At 49.0% G+C, this 17,418-nt stretch overlaps 1 protein-coding gene across 2 annotated transcripts in view; it reads left to right on the top strand.

Annotated features, from left to right (window-relative positions):
• Positions 1–7,747, top strand: part of WDR54 (WD repeat domain 54) — a 112,493-nt gene extending 104,746 nt beyond the window's left edge. For both annotated transcript variants that reach the window (XM_030190913.1, XM_030190912.1), the window contains exon 10: positions 1,968–7,747. In XM_030190913.1, the coding sequence (XP_030046773.1) occupies positions 1,968–2,099 (132 nt within the window). In that variant the 3' untranslated portion in view covers positions 2,100–7,747. The remainder of the gene's footprint in view (positions 1–1,967) is intronic.
• The last annotated feature ends 9,671 nt before the right edge of the window (positions 7,748–17,418 follow it).

Genomic DNA, 17,418 nt, shown 5'->3' with positions numbered 1-17,418 from the left:
ATCAGCTTTGATCATGTCAATCCTTTTGCTGTTAGATTACCATTTTTTTTTGCCTTTCTTGATACTTAACACTTGTCCTATTTATAAATCTGATGGCTTGCTCTCTGCCCATGTTCATACTGTATGCTGTTTACACATCAGAATAAGACTCAAATTATTGAAACGGCAATGGTAAAGGAAAGTGTGCAAAATTTTTTTTTTAACAGTAACCATCCAGATACAAGAGTTGGCAGAAAGCTTCTGGGCCCTGATTACTATCTGTAATTCCACCCTAATGTCAGAGGTGATGACAGAAATATCCTATTTCTGAGAACATAGTACTAGTTAAGTGTGTTAGAAAAGTGATATACAAATTATTGATAAATACATACACTTTATTCAGAGCCGTAGCACTGAGAAAGATTAAGAGTAGAGGGGAATAATAAGTGGAAGTATCTGATCTGGGCCTCCAGGATGGTGTTTTTGAATAACATCCATGCATGATGTAAATTTTTGACCTTTTTAGCTGTTCCAGGTTTTTTCAGTCAGACTTACATTCGGAAAAACAAAATACAAAAGTGCCAAACCCTTAAGAGAAAAGTTACACTGGCTCCCTATCAAAGAACGTATTACGTTCAAAGTATGTACCTTGGTTTATAAAATAATTTACAGAGATGCCCCGGACTACATGTTAGACCTAATTGACTTGCCACCCAGGAACTCTAAAAGATCAGCACGCACATTCCTGAATCTTCACTTACCCAGTTGTAAAGGTCTAAAATACAGATTAATACATGCGTCCAGTTTTTCATACATTAGTTCGCAGCTGTGGAATGCTTTACCACTTGACTTGAAAATAGTTCACAACTTAACTAACTTCCATAAAACCCAGAAGTCTCATCTCTTTAACAAGGCATACTACAATGACCCACAATAAGAACTGTAATGCTATATATATCACTTACTTAATATTTGTAATGTTTTCTCCTTTTACCTGATCGTTTATTGTTATTATGTTATCCATGTTCTATATGTAATACCAATTGAAGGTTTTCTTTTTTTTTACCTGATTCTTATTATATCATCCATGTTCTTTATATAATATCAATTGTTATCTGCACTCTGGAATGGTGAAAGCCATGACAGAAAATTGTAAGCCACATTGAGCCTGCAAATAGGTGGGAAAATGTGGGATACAAATGCAACAAATAAATAGATAAATATCAAGGTAATTGAAATCACCCATTATTCTTGTGTTACCCAGTTTGTTAGCCTCCCTGATTTCTACTGGCATTTCTGCATCTGTCTGGTCAGGTGGATAGTAGTATGCTCCTATCACTATCCTTTTCCTCTTTATACAAGGAATTTCTATCCATAAGGATTCCAAGGTTTATTTTGTGTCCTGCAGAATTTTAAGTTTGTTTGATTCAAGGTCTTCTTTAACGTATAGTGCTACCCCTCCCCCCAATTTGATCTACCCTATCACTTTAATATAATTTGTACCCTGGTATACAACGTCTGCTTCCACTGTAACTAGCAGCAGAGAGTAGGTAGGATCCAGCCAATGGGAAGACATTGGAGCTGGAGATCTGGAAGGCAGCTCTAATCACAGGAAGGGAGGAGATGATTTAGAGGAAGTTTCTGTGCTGTTGAAGTGAAGTTTCCGCATGTGGGTGGTGAGGAGGGAGAAGAGAATTGAAGCTCCTCCAAAATAATGCCCCAGTACATTTCTATGGGAGAAGCAGTTCCAACAGCTGTAGTATACCTACACTAATTCACTGTAACACAGTGATTAAGTTGCCTTTCCAACTTCCTTCCCCTCTTATCTCCTGACCAGATATACAAAACACTGATACACCAACACACAAATACATATTCACAGACAGACACATACATATACAAATTTACATGCAGAGGACATGAATTCTATGTCATGCTCTGCTTGCTCCACTTGTTTATGCATTGTAATTCCTCTTTTCTTCTTACAGATTGAACACTGCCACTCAGAGTGTGTCACTGATGTGCAGATCTGCGGCTCTCGTTTTTGTGACCCTGAAGGCAACACTTTTGCTGTGACAGGTTATGACCTCTGCGAGATCATCCGATACATCCAGATTTGAGTGTCTGAGCAGAAGGCAGACTTTCCTGAATTCTGAAATGATGCTGGTTGCTCTAGAGAGGTTCAGATGCTAGGATAGAAAGAGTTAGTTACTCATATGCTTCATAGGCACAGAGTGCTTTGGCAGTAATCCTGGCAGAGCCAGTGAAATTGTAACTAAGTGTATTCGATGTGCAAAATCCAACCTGCTGATTTAGATCAATACATGGACAGAAGCCAAGTGCTGAAATATCTATACATACACAAGTGTGAGTGATTCTGCTGGATCGGGCTACAGAAGCATATACCCCCTCTCTTCAGTTTATCAGATACCTTAAGCATTTCACTTTGGGACAGAATGGCATCAAGCATTTGGTTTGTAATGTGTACAAAATACAGAAAATAATTCTAGCCCCTAGAGTCTTGTACTAAGTTGAAACACTCTGTAATCCAGAGAATTTTAAGCAGTATCTCGAATGACATTGCCATCAATAAGATCTGGCCCCTTCCAGCAGCTCATCTGAATCCCGAGGTTTGTGTATAATAGTGTTATAGCTGGGTGAATTTGCATGAGCTTATCTGAGTATGAACTCCTAGAGAAACCTTAGATCTGGAGACGTGGAGGTATATTTTCAAAGCACTTAGATTTACAAAGTTACATAGGAACCTATGGAACTTTGTAAATCTATGTGCTTTGAAAATGAACCCCATTATGTACCAGGTCAGAACTTCTACATGCTAAAGCTAGCCATGGGATTCAAATGAAATTTGCATACATTTATTAGGTGAGAGATACTGATTTTGGAAACACTAGGGCAATGATTCTAGGGAGGACAGGAGTCATGCAGACATTTTTGGATGTGTTATTAGATACCAACATCTGACCAATTTTTAGATTAATGAGAAAATTGCAAAAAAACAAAACAAAAAGAAACCTCTTTAGATCAGTTATTTTATGATTTAAAAAATGGCAAAGGTTCTGTGTATCAAATACTACCTGGAAAATACTCTGCCTCCTTGAATCATGCATCTTCTGATTCAAAAATTGAGCCCAGAATCATATTAGTCATCACATCAGAATCCATGATAATGTTGTGCATTTTGCATTTGTATTTCTTATTTTCTTTTTTTTCAATAATTTATTTGGAATCATTTGTAGTACATAAGAACATAAGAGTAGTAAAGGGAGAAGTGCATTGTATCTGTTGTCCTTTATATCCTCAGCCCCCTGTTTACTAAGCCACGTGTTAATGCTGACACAGCCCATTCACTTTGAATGGGCTGTGTCAGCATTGCTGTGTGGCTTAGTAAACGGGGGGGGGGGGGGCTGTATCTACTGTTATCAGCTTTGGAATTTGATTATATGTTTCCATAAAGGCATATATAGGTCTGTATTCAAACATATTGTCAGCGTGTTTTTAAAATGTTGGCCATAATGTTTAGATCTGTTCTGTATATTCACTGCTGCTGTCTAGAAAATGAGTGGTGCTGCTTATACATGGCCAGTGTTGTCCACCAATCACTCTACAGATAGTGACAATATTTAGTTGCTATCTGAATAGCAATATTTTTTCTGGCCTAACTTATCTGCATAGCTTTGCAGGTAATGGCTGAATATCATCAACTCTCCATAGAATGAGGCAGAAGAACACTCACATGCCACATTCTCTCTGCCATGAGGTGGTGTGTAACAATATTCAGTGGCACTATTGGGATAGTGTCTCTGAATATTGGCAGATAGTGGCTGCTGCAATGTGGATAAAGTGTTTTTGAATATCTGACCCATGGTGTATTTGTAGTTTCTTCCTAATTGATTAGTTTATTTTCACTGGAGGCACCATTTCTAACATTACTTGTTCTCTGTGATTTTCTACTTTTCTGGTTAAGGAATGTGTTTCTTCCCTCTCCCCCTTTTTTTGTAACAATGAAAACAACCAGGAAGAGAGTTTTGATTAACCCAAAATCACATAACACTCTGTAATTAGTTGGAGATCATGGTTTCCGATTCTCTTTGTCTATAATTTTTCCCCTGCTCACTGCAACTTTCTCACTTTGTCTAATTGTCTTGTGTTTCTCACTTTGTCTAATTGTCTTGTGTTTCTCACTTTGACTAATTGTCTTGTGGCTGTCTTTCCAGCTTTTCTTCTTAACCATTGGAGCTGGGACTGCCTCACCAGTGACATCCATATCACCCCAATACTCCTTACCTTGTAGCCAATAGTTAACATTTCAAACTTATTCGTAAACTGTCCCCACATTATTGAAATAACTCCATATCACACTCATTGGAAGTAACGTAGGCTGCAGCTTTTGTTTACTCATAACACTTCAACTTGTAAACTTAATTCTGAACAATAACACCCCTTAGCTACAGTTAGCATGTTCAGGAATACCCAGCTCCCTTGTTGCTCGCCTTGTCAGTTGAGCAGCAAGTTCTTTGCAGTCTATTGCCACCAATCTCAGTCTTTCCTGCTTCGCCTTGCCTCCATGCCCGTTAACCGGGTCTTGTGACCCACCAAATAATCCACTGTTACCATTACCTACAGTTGTGGCTCATCCCCCATTAGCCACAACCTCTGTAGCGTGGCTGTCCACCACAGGGATCTTTGATATGTGTCAAAGACCCCCAGCTCCAATGGTTAAGAAGAAAAGCTGGAAAGACAGCCACAAGACAAATACTCAAAGTGAGAAACACAAGACAATGTTTGTCATTCCTAGAGATGACTAGGTCCAAAAAGTATGAAACTGAAAATGAGAAAGGGTGTCAGCAAGTCTGTTAGTAGCACCAGGTGCATGTCTAGTTCAAAGTCATATGTTCAGCTTCAAGCAACGTAGGACTAACTCTCTGACTAAAGAATTCACAAGCAAACATCTAGCTACTTCTTTGTTAACCAACTACCCTTCTTTTATCTCACCACACCAGAATTTTCTTGTGTCTCAGCTTGTTGGGCCAGATCTCACAAGCTACAATTATTGGGAAGAGTTCCAAAAAGGTGATATTCCTCGTCAATCCAGAGTCTATTCAGGGTACGGGCCAGGGTTCAGCACACCAGGAACCACCACAATAAATGTCAAATCCTAGACCACCAGCTGCATCTGTAAATAGTTCAAGATTGATGTTGGATATCTCCGCACTCTGAAATGCTAAAGACTCATTGAGACCGATAACTTCAGCCACATTTTGAGATCCAGGTGAACACCCGCAGACAAATGTACAAAGTGATGAGGTTTCTTGTTGCCAGCTGTCGTAAAGGCCAATCACTGTTAGAAGGCATGGCCCATCGGGGTGACCCTACGGCAAGTTGCGGCTACCCAACAATGACTGGACAATATGCAAGGGAACTTTCTGAGCCTGAATTTGTGTCACCAGTTGCTACACTTTGTCCTCTGGTAATCTTCTGACCATGAGCTCTGCATCAATCTCTATGCCTGAAAAGGTTAACACTGAAACAGGTCCCTCCATTTTATCCTCAGCTAGCAGAATGCCAAAGTCCCTAGCCACCTCCATGAACGCATCCATGAGTCGGATACAATCATTACTGTTCGCTGGACCCATAAACAGAAAGTCATCCAAGTAGTGTACAGTTTTATCCGGGTCTGCACTCTGAGCTGTAACCCAGTGAACAAAGGAGCTAAACTTCAAAGTATGCACACAAAATCGAGCAGCCTATAGGCATGCGTTTATTGAAAATCCTAATAACAGAAAAGGGTGTACTGGCAACAACCAAAAGGCTGATTCAGTGTCAAATTTTGGTAAATTTGTCCCCACACCACACTTCTATACCAGGTCTACTGCAAAGAAATATATTGCACCAAACACAGTTCCTTCAGGATACTATCATTGACTCACTTACCTGTCAGATGGGAGAGGTTATGAATTAGCCTAAACTTGCCAGGCTCCTTCTTTGGAATTACAAACAAAGGAGAAAGCATCAACACCAGAAATGGGCAGTGATCGAAATTGAATGGACTGGCAATTCTGCCTAAGCAGAGCTCATCTCTCAGTTTTTTAGTCACCATCTCTCTCAATCGATGGGTCAGCATTGAATTGAGAAAAACATTGTTTCCCTGCTGGGGGAGTGCTTCCTGGTCCCTTCTTGGGACACTTAGTTGCTGAGTGACCTTGACAGCATAGGGTGCAGGAGTGATGGAACTTGCAATCTTGAAAAAGGCAGGACACTCTGTTGAATCTCCAACTGACATCAGAGCCCGAGCCAGACGCCCCACCACCGAGTCCTGGGGTGTGAAAGGAACGATTGACTCCAGATGTAGAAGCACCAGCTTTACCCAAACTAGGCACACCTGTTGACTGCAATCAAGGGGCTATATGTGTTAACCACAGGTTAATATCCTGTGTTCCCCAGGACATGTGGAGGTTTTCCTCCATTTTGTCATGAAAAGCCTTGTCAGAATTGAGCCACAACCATCCGCCTTAGCACTGGAAGGCATCCAACACTATGTCAGCATAAGCCAACAACAGGCCATACTGACCCAGGTCTCTATGCCCCCACACGCTGGCCAACCTCAGGAAAGAGCACATCCAATTAACAATATTTTTGGCCACCCTCCTCGCTTTTCTGCTATCATTCTGCTTTTTTGTCACCTTCTTACTCTTCCTGAGGATTCTCCTTTCCATCAGATTAAAAATATGTAAACACACCTTCTTTCTTATTTTCCTGCACAGGGTATGCGGGACTTGTTCCTATAATTCCAAGAGGGCCACCAAAGCTTGTGGACCCCTAGCTTGCTCCCCACCTCCCACCCACCGAGCCACCCCAGACTATGGTGACAGGATTACAGAAGCAGAAGAAAATGAAGAAGAAGATGATGAACTCTTATGCCTCTTTCCCTTACCTTTCTTAGCACCCATCTCCTGCTTAGCAGAAGTCACTGAACCATATCCAGATGCACTGGCTCCTGCTGTAGATGTACCAGGGTCCGCAGCAGAGCCTTTCTCAGTCGATCCTCCTGTCATGCCCTTTGCCGAAGATGCAATAGTATCCTCTATTTAAGCAAGACCCGGGCAAGAAGAGATGCCTGGGACCCATAGTCTGACACTGGACACCATATTGTCTCAGATCTCAATACAGCCAGGTCCTGGCTGGGCGTCTGTAGCTCCTGTCTACCAGTTATTGGCAGAAACAGCTCTAGGGGCACACGCTAGTGCCTCCTCCCCCTGGGATGTCCCACCAGCACCTGAAGGTCCAGGCTGTTGCTGGCCACCCACCAGTGTGGCATGATGAAACCTGTCCAAGGGCCAAATGGGCCTGCTGAGGGAAAACCCACCCATGGGGACCAGCAATATGGCTGCCAAGTATCCCCCCACCCCCATACAACCCAAGGCCAGGCAAGGGCTACTGACTAGCTGTGGGCCATCTTGCCCATAAACTAGAAGGGCCAGCACATGTAAGCCCCAGATCAGGAGACCCCCAAGTACAGGAAGGCATTGGAACGGACCCAGGGAGAATCAGTCCCCTATACTTGCTGTTACTGCCATCAACACCCAACACAGGAGAAGGCAGGGCCCAAGGCTGTGGAATCAGAATTGAGAACTCCAAAGCATGAGGAAGAGCCCACGAGGCCTGGGAAGCAGAAACCCTTGCTCCCTTCACCCAAACTGAGGCCTGCCCTCTGGTATCAGCAGCCCCAAGGACCAAGGCTGCCTGAGATGGGGACCCCACCTGAGCAGACAAGGTATACCTAACCATAGATATCCCCCCCCCCCCCCCCCCCCCCATGGTGAGGAACATTCACTCTTGAACCCAGCTTAGACCCTGACCTGTATTTTCCCCCAGAGGAAGAGGCCCCCACTACATTTTCCACCTGCCTCCACTGCAGCGCAAGCATTTTCCTTTGATCTGTGGGCAGGCAGAGGGGGAGCCACTGGTGAGAGGGAGGGAAGCACACACCTGCTCAGGGCTTCCGTAGTCATCGAGGGAGTCACTAGCGCGCAATGAGACCTCCAGGGCACTATCCTCCACTGCTGCACTGGACACTATCATAACCCACTAAGCCGCCTCTGAGGAGCAGGAACACTGATTCTCGGGGGGGGGGGGGGGCACCATATTTGTTTATTTTATTGGGATTTATTAATTGCATTTATGAAGAGATTCACTCAAGATGGTGTAAAGCAGGTTCAGTTTGACATAAAACTTACAATTTTATTAACAGCATCAATCTATATAAATGAGCTTGGACCGACTCACCCGCAAATGTGCAGTAGAGCCCGATTGTTGATAGAGGAAAAGTCCAAGCCCCGCCTCCACCAGAACCAGAAAGGAGGAGGAGTCAGAGGCGGGGCGAGGGGCGGAGAGTACAGAAAACAGCCCGAATGTAATGCAAACATTCTGTCTCTCACACACATGGAACTCGGAAGGGGAGGGAGGGTGGAGGGAAGGACGGGGCGTGGGAATTGGAGGGAGAAGGAGGGCAGGAGGGGGCGTGGAAATCAGAGGGGGAGGGAGGAACGATTGAAGGAGGGGGCGTGGGAATCAGCTGTCATGAACAAAGGCGTTGCAGTCAAAAGGGAGGCTCTAGGGAGGGAGGGAGGGAGGCCAGTAGCAGGAGCACTTGAACTCTGGCAGAAACATCAGATACAGCACTTGAAGCTGCCCCTGCATTGAAGCCACCCGCGACACCCCTTGCAGAAAGCCAGGAAGAATCAGAGGAAGAAAATGGTGCTGCCTCCACAAATTTTGGACGTTTCTGCAATGGGCAGTTAAGGACGTCCAAAAGTGGATGTTTCTGTGAGAAAGACGTCTCTCATAGAAACATCCAATTTTGGATGTCCTTAATTGCCCATTGCAGAAGCGTCCAAAATTTGGACGTCCTCTACTGCCCCGTCACAGAAACATCCAAATTTTGGACGTCCTCAACTGCATTTGCATGCTGGCAGGCCCCCATTCCCCCCGACGACACAAACCACCCCCCCAGCGACAGGACTGGAGGTCTGGCGGACCTCTGGTTCCCCCCCCCCCCAGGTTCAGGGAGGGCTGGAGATCCGGTGGGTCTCCAGCCCCCCCAACCCCCCAGCAAAGGGTCCCTGGTGGTCCAGTGGATGCCGCCAAGCCCCCCCCCCCCCAGTGACAGGGGGGCTGGAGGTCTGCTGGACTGCCGGTCCCCCCAACCCACCCCCCAGCATTGGCAAGGGTCCCTGTGTGATGGTGTCACTCCATCCGCCGCCCACCTGCCCCCCTACTTTGGTTGGAGGAGGGACGCAGCCTGCCTCCCTCCTCTTCCTTCGACGCCACAAATGGCGGTGCCCAGCCCTGCCCACTGGGCAGGGCTACACATCATATAAGGGAGAAACCATTTCCTGGGGAGTTGGGGAGGCTGGAGACCCACCAGATCTCCAGCCCTCCCTGAACCTTGGGGGGAGGGGGGGCAGTGGCGTAGCCAGACAGCCAATTTTGGGTGGGCCTGAGCCCAAAGTGGATGGGCACAAAATTTTCTTTCTGCCCCACCCCCTTCCTCCCCCTATTCTCCACATCTCCCCCAGCACCTCCCAACTCAAAATAGAAACAGAAACACTTTAGCTCATGAGGAAAGTGACATCCGCTATGCATATTTCTCAAGCTATCATATTTCAGTTAAGATTCAAAATTAAATACCTTTTCTACCTTTGTTGTCTGGTCATTTTCTTTTTCCATCATGTTGGTCCAGTTTCTCTTTTGAACTTTCCAATCTTTCTGCTATTTCTCCTTCAAGCAGCTGCTGTCCATTTGTCTTTTTCTCCTCTCTTGTTCCATTCCCTCACTTCACTTGCCTCTGATATATTGACCTTTCCATTTTAGCTCTTTCCTTCCTTTTTTTTTCTTTTCTCTGTCCACCCAAATTTTATCCTAACCCCTTTTCCTTTGTTTTAATTTTCAGATACCTGTCAGATTTCCATTTCCTTTTCACACACTAGTTCTCCTATTCCCCATCTCTCTACTTCCCCAGCCATCCATTCCCTTCCACCTTCAATCTATTCCCCATTACCATATTTCTTTCCCCTGTAAGTACCATCTTCCTTGCGTTTATTTCCTTGAAACCCCTTGGCCTCTCCCACATGGTTCCACCTTTCCCAGTGTCTCTCTCCCTCTACCCTTCTAGCCCAGCATCTGATCCCTCTCTTCACCCCCTCCCAGCATCTTCCTGTCACTTCTCTCTTTTGTCTTGCCCCCCTCTCCTGTGATCCAGTGTGGCCAGGATTTCCCCCACTTCTTCCCTCATGCCCAGCACACCCTCTCTGTGACCTGTCCCTCCCCATGGCAAGGATCTCTTCCATTCCTTCTCTCATACCCAGCACCCCCTCTCTGTGTCCTGCCCCTCCCTGTGGCCAGAATTCTACCCCCCCCCCCCAAGAGCATGCCCTCTCTGTCCAGTCTCTCCCTGTGTGTAGATTAGAATCCTCTCTCAATCTTTTCTTAAAGTCTAACATTCCTTCCATTTCATCATGCTGATCAATCCATAGACTGGTGGTTGTGTCCATCTACCAGCAGGTGGAGATAGAGAGCAAACTTTTGCCTCCCTATATGTGGTCATGTGCTGCCGGAAACTCCTCAGTATGTTCTCTATCTCAGCAGGTGGTGGTCACACACAGCAGCAGCTCTGGCTAGGCCTCCAAGCCTAATTTTTAGGTTTTGTTGAGTGCCTGGGGTTGAGGGCTCTTTTGAGCAAGTGCAAACCTGGTGGTGCCAGGTCCCTCCTTTTCTCCCCCCTCCCGCTGGCTCCGTTAAAAAAAAAAAAAAAATTTGGAACGTCCTTAAAGGCGTTTATTTCGACGTTTATTTAAACGTTCATTGCAGCTACTCACTGGGACACCAGGTCGTTACAGCTCGGAGCGGAATGCAGGTAATTTTTTACCTTTTGTATAGCGGGCAGGGGATCCCCGATTTATCTCCACGTGGCATATGGCGTCGGAGGGCGAGGGCGTAAAGAGTCGCTCCCCGGATCGCTTGAGCGCTTCTAGAGGGGATGCGGGGGTCTTAAAGCCTGATTCGCCCTTGTTGGGTGACAGTTTCATGACCGAAGAATGTCCCGGTCCTTCGTCCGGCGTGGCGGTTTTTCCTGCCATAGACGCCCATCCCCCGCTCCTCGCCTCCGCCATCTTGGCCAGCCACGCGGCTCGGACGGCTTTTTCTTGGGCCGCCCTTGAGGTTGGAGACATTAATGCCATGAACGCCCTTAATTTGGGCGATGGCACCAAAGCGGCTAAAGTTAAGTGCCGCTCTTCCCGCGCGGCTCCTTCGCGGAGTGTCGCGCCGGACGCCATTTTGGATGCGCAGCATGTCTCTCCCCCGCTCTTGCGAGCGCCGGTTGAGGGTGCGTCTAGGGCTGTTGCCCAGGCTGCGGAAGTGCACAGTCTGGGGGGTTTCTCCCCCGAGTTTGTTTTGCTGCTGCATCAGGCCTTCCTTATGCAAAACGCTGCCCCTGCTCCCTCGTCTGGTAAAGAGGTTGAGGTTCCCGGAGGTAAACGCCCTCGAGTTGATTCCCAGGCCTTGGAGGACTTTGTCTCCTCCGATGTAGATGAGGGCAGCGTATCTGAGTTCTCCCAACGGTCCTTTGCAGATTCCTTGGAGGAGACGGATCCCCGCTCGGATGGAGCGGATGACCCCTCTGCAGCGCGGCTCTTTAGCTCAGAGGATTTGCCCAACCTGTTAGTGCAGGCCATGGGCATTTTGAAGATTTCCTCTCCGGAGGACGTCTCTCCCTCAGCCCCTGTTGGCTCTGCCATTATGCTGGGGACGAAACGCCCGCCTAGAACCTTCCACGTGCATGATGCCATGCACACCTTAATTTCGGCTCAATGGGATGTCCCGGAAGCGAGCCTTAAAGTGGCTAGGGCTATGTCCCGCCTCTATCCTTTGCCTGAAAGTGAACGTGAGGCCTTTCTGTGGCCTACCGTGGATTCTTTAATCACTGCGGTGACTAAGAAAACGGCGTGACCAGTGGAAGGTGGCACGGCCCTAGAGGACGCCCAAGACAGAAGATTGGAGGCGGCCTTAAGGTCGTCCTTTGAGGCGGCTGCTTTAAGTTGCAGGCCTCAGTTTGCGGCTCCTATGTGGCCAGGGCGTGCCTGACTATGGTGCAGCGGGCTTCCCCCTCGGATCTTTCCTTGAGGGCTGATTGGCCGGCCCTGGAATCGGGCTTGGCCTATTTGGCAGACTTGCTGTATGATGTCTTGAGAGCCTCAGCTAATGGCATGGCTCAGACAATCTCTGCGCGGCGGTGGCATTGGCTGAAGCATTGGTCTGCTGACCACGCCTCTAAATCCCGCCTGGCTAGATTGCCTTTTAAAGGCAAGCTGCTCTTTGGGGTCGAGCTGGACAAGATCGTGACCGATCTCGGCACGTCTAAGGGCAAGAAGTTACCAGAGGTCAGGGCTCGGGCTAGTACTCGCCCTGGTACCTCCAGAGGACGGTTGCAGGAAGCCCGTCGGTACCGCCCGGGCAGGTCGGGCTCCTCTGCCCCCTCTTCCTTCAAGAGGAACTTCTCCCCCAAGCAGCATTCCTTTCGCAGAGACCGCCGTCCCGGAGGTGCTCCCTCCGGTCTTCCCCCACGGTCTCGTACCCAATGACGGGGCCTTGGTCCACGCCCCGGTGCAGATTGGAGGACGGCTGTCCTCGTTTATGGGCGAGTGGACCACAATAACTTCAGACGCTTGGGTGCTGGAAGTCATCAGAGACGGCTACAAGCTAGAGTTCTGCCGACCCTTAAAAGACGGGTTTGTACTCTCTCCCTGCAAGTCTCCGGTCAAAGCTGTGGCAGTGCAGCAGACCTTGGACAATCTGATCCGCCTGGGGGCGGTCGTTCCGGTGCCAGAAAATCAGCTTGGCAAGGGACGTTACTCCATTTTCTTTGTGATTCCAAAGAAAGGAGGTTCTGTACGGCCTATCCTCGACCTCAAGGGGTCCATTGAACCTTGAAAGTTCGGCACTTTCGCATGGAGACCCTCCGCTCTGTTATAGCGGCAGTGAAGGCAGGAGAGTTCCTGGCATCCTTGGCCAGCAAGGACGCGTACTTGCATATTCCCATCTGGCCTCCTCATCAACGCTTTCTGCGTTTTGCAGTACTGGGCCGACACTTCCAGTTCAGAGCCCTCCCGTTCGGGTTGGCTACTGCTCCACGGACCTTCTCCAAAGTAATGGTGGTCATCGCGGCCTTCCTGAGGAAGGAAGGAGTTCAAGTCCATCCTTATCTGGACGACTGGTTGATCCAAGCCCCCTCTTATGCAGAGTGCGGCAAAGCTGTGAACCGGGTGGTTGCTCTTTTGAGCTCCCTGAGGTGGATCATCAACTGGGAGAAAAGCCAGCTGCGCCCGACTCAGTCCCTGGAGTATCTGGGAGTTCGACACCCAAGTGGGCAGAGTGTTCCTGCCAGACAATCGGATTGTCAAGGTTCAGGCTCAGGTGGACTAGTTCCTAGTAGCCTCTCCTATTCGGGCTTGGCACTATGTGCAGCTGTTGGGCTCTATAAAGACGGCCACGATGGATGTAGTGCCCTGGGCCAGGGCTCATATGAGACCACTACAACAATCTCTGCTGCTGCGCTGGACTCCGATGTCGGAGGATTATGCTGTGCGCCTTCCCTTGGACCCAGCAGTGCGCAAGGCGCTGAGCTGGTGGACGCAGACAGACAAGTTGTCTGCAGGAATGCCTCTGGTGACCCCGGAGTGGATTGTCGTCACGACGGACGCCTCGTCGGGCTGGGGAGCCCACTGCTTGGGAAGGACAGCGCAGGGGCTCTGGTCTCCTGCAGAGGCAAAGTGGTCTATCAACCTCCTGGAACTCAGAGCGATTCGGTTGGCGCTTTTGGAGTTCATCCCGGTACTGGCGTTGAAGCCAGTACGGGTCCTGTTGGACAATGCCACGGCTGTGGTCTATGTCAACCGCCAGGGAGGTACCAAGAGCGCCCCTCTAGCCAAGGAAGCCATGAATCTATGCCAGTGGGCGGTAGCGAGCCTGGAGCAGCTGTCAGCAGCCCACATTGCCGGAGTCATGAATGTCAAGGCGGACTTTCTCAGTCGCCATACCTTGGATCCCGGAGAGTGGCAGTTATCGGCTTCGGCGTTCTTGGATATCACGAAGCGCTGGGGCCAGCCGAGCCTAGATCTGATGGCGTCATCGGCCAATTGCCAAGTGCCGCGCTTTTGCAGCAGAGGACGGGACCCTCGATCTCTGGGAGTAGATGCTCTCCTCTAACAGTGGCCAACACAAGAGCTTCTCTATGTGTTCCCGCCCTGGCCCATGTTGGGCAGGGTGCTGGACCGATTGGCAAAGCATCCGGGCCGGATAATCCTGGTGGGGCTGCCAGTGGAGCAGGGTCTGTTACATCAGGGTCCCGTGGTGATGGAGGATCCCTCCCCCTTTGGTCTTACGGCCTGGCTATTGAGCGGCAGCGTCTGAGGAAGAAGGAATTCTCAGACAAGGTCATCGCCACTATGTTGAGAGCGAGGAAGCGCTCTACTTTTACTGCTTATGCCAGGGTTTGGCGTACCTTTGCAGCGTGGTGAAGCAGGCTCATTTTCTCCATTCACTGCTCCAATTTCTTCAGTGTTGGCATTCCTGCAAGAAGGTCTGGAGAAAGGCCTGTCGCTCAGTTCCCTTAAAGTCCAGGTAGCGGCCCTGGCTTGCTTCAGGGGCCGCCTGAAGGATGCTTCCCTGGCTTCGCAGCCAGATGTGGTGCGTTTTCTCAAGGGAGTTAAGCACCTGCGCCCTCCTCTGCACTCAGTGGTGCCTGCGTGGAATTTCAACCTGGTGCTAAGAGCATTACAGAAGCCGCCTTTTGAACCCTTGTTGAGGGCATCTCTGAAAGACCTGACGTTGAAATGGGGGCTATCACTTCAGCCAGAAGAGTTTCCGAGCTCCAGGCACTCTCATGTCGAGAGCCCTTTCTGCAGTTCACTGAGGCAGGAGTGTCTATTCGCACAGTGCCTTCCTTCCTGCCCAAGATTGTTTCTCGCTTCCATGTGAATCAGCAGCTCTGTCTCCCTTCCTTTCGTAGGGAGGACTACCCAGAGGAGTACTCTGCTCTTAAATATCTGGATGTGAGACGAGTCATCATCAGATACTTGGAAGTGACCAATGATTTCCGGAAATCGGATCATCTGTTTGTCCTGGTTGCATGTCCTCGTAAGGGTCTGCAGGCTGCTAAGCCTACAGTGGCAAGATGGGTCAAGGAAGCCATTGCAGCGGCTTTTGTGGCCGCGGGGAAGGTGCCGCCTATACAGCTGAAGGCTCACTCCTCTAGAGCTCAGGCGGCCTCGATGGCAGAGGCTGGGTCCGTCTCCTTGGAAGACATATGCAAGGCGGCAACTTGGGCATCGGCCCATACATTCTCCAAGCATTACCGCTTGACTGTGGCTGCTCGGGCGGAGGCCCGGTTTGGAGCTTCAGTGTTGCGATCAGGGATTGCTATGTCCCGCCCTGGGTGAGTACTGCTTCGGTACATCCCACCAGTCTATGGATTGATCAGCATGATGAAATGGAAGGTAAAATTAGGTTTCATACCTGATAATTTTCTTTCCATTAATCATAGCTGATCAATCCATAGCCCCTCCCAGATATCTGTATTGTTTATATTCTGGTTGCATTTCAGGTTCAAGTTTAGTCTTCAGTTACTTCAGGAAGACTTCGGGTTCAAGTTTTTTCACTTGGATTCTTCAAGAGTTGAGACGAGTTTGTGTTACAGTGAGCTGCTGCATTCCTCTCCCCTCCGTTTTACGGGGCTAGATTGAGACATAAATTCTGCCGGCACTCCCTCCCGCTTCTTGCGGTTGAGGGCAGTTTTGTACCCCTCCCGCTTCGGCGGTGCTAGGGTCAGTCAGCTCCTCCCGCGGTTGCGGTTGCAGGATAAGCCAGATCCCCCCGCATCGGCGGGTGTGGTGTCCCTCCCCCGCTCCGCGGGGATGAGCTGGACGGATTCCCCTCCCCCACTTGTGTGGGGATGAGCTGGGTTAATTCCCCTCCCCCGTTTCGGTGGTGGTGAGCTGGGCAGAGTGTCCCTTCGTGGGTGTAATTCTCTAAGTGCTGAGTCCTGCGGATGGAGCTTTGATATCGACATACTGAGGAGTTTCTGGCAGCACATGACCACATATAGGGAGGCAAAAGTTTGCTCTCTATCTCCACCTGCTGGTAGATGGACACAACCACCAGTCTATGGATTGATCAGCTATGATTAATGGAAAGAAAATTATCAGGTATGATACCTAATTTTACCTTCTCTATAAGCTATTTCTTCCCCCCCCCCCCCCCCCCCAAATCTAGAATCTCCTCTTTATTTCTCTCCACCCTCTGATGTCTTTATTCCCCAACTCTGGTGCCCTTACATGATCTAGCCATCCCCCTTCCCCCTCTCTCCCTTCAGCCCTCTTCTTAATCTTATGATCTCCCTGACTTGTTTACTCACTGCAGCAGCTCCTTTCCCCTGCAACCCTGCTGGACCCGACCTTCATTGGTGCTTGCCTCCGGATCACCGAAGATTCGTGGGCAGATGTCATCCATTCCTCAGACTGCAGCGTGGGACCAGCCACATGCCCACCAACAGCTCTGCGCAGCGTTCCGACTCCGAGTCCCGCCCCTTAGGATACAAACTTCCTGTTTCTGTGTCGGAAACAGGACGTTTGTGTCGTAAGGGGCGGGACTCGGAGTCGGAACGCTGCGCAGAGCTGTTAGCGGGCATGTGGCTGGTCCCGCGCTGCAGTGAGGAATGGCTGATATCTCCCCAGCTGGATCTTCGTTGGCTGCTGTACTGGCGTGACGTGCAGCTGGCAGCATAACGTCGCTGCTGAAGCTTCAATGGTAGGAGGGACTGGCTCGTTTTATTTTCTACTGGGTGGGCCTGAGATGAAAATGGGTGGGCCCGGGCCCACCCGTGGCTACGCCCCGGGGGGGGGGAATCGGGGGGGGACCGGAGGTCCGCCGGACCTCTAGCCCCTGTTGCTTGGGGCAGGGGTAGTCAGGGCCTGGTGGTCCCATGGACCTCCAGCCCCGTGTTTGACAGATAGAGGACACACACACACACACACACACATTCTCTCTCTCTCTCACACTCAGACAGACACACACACATATTTCATTACATTGTTCACAACAAATACATCGCCCGTTTTAACGTGCTTTACGGCTTATAACTATAATAAAATGACCAAGTATAAACATAAATACAATGAATGAAGTAAACTTAAAAACAGCAAATCAAAACCTGATAACTCGACTACCATATACCCTGCCTGTTGCCCTTCCCTAACTCTCTTCCTTCCCACCCCCCACCCACCCCCCTTGCCCAATCACCATTCCCACTAAGCCCCGGGAAGGATGTTGAATTTTGAATGCTGCATGGAGTTGCCTACCACACAC

Source organism: Microcaecilia unicolor, chromosome 2, assembly GCF_901765095.1.
Source record: "Microcaecilia unicolor chromosome 2, aMicUni1.1, whole genome shotgun sequence".
Lineage (NCBI taxonomy): Eukaryota > Metazoa > Chordata > Amphibia > Gymnophiona > Siphonopidae > Microcaecilia > Microcaecilia unicolor.
The sequence above is the reverse complement of the archived record's forward strand: the minus strand, read 5'-3'. Positions and strand labels throughout refer to the sequence as shown.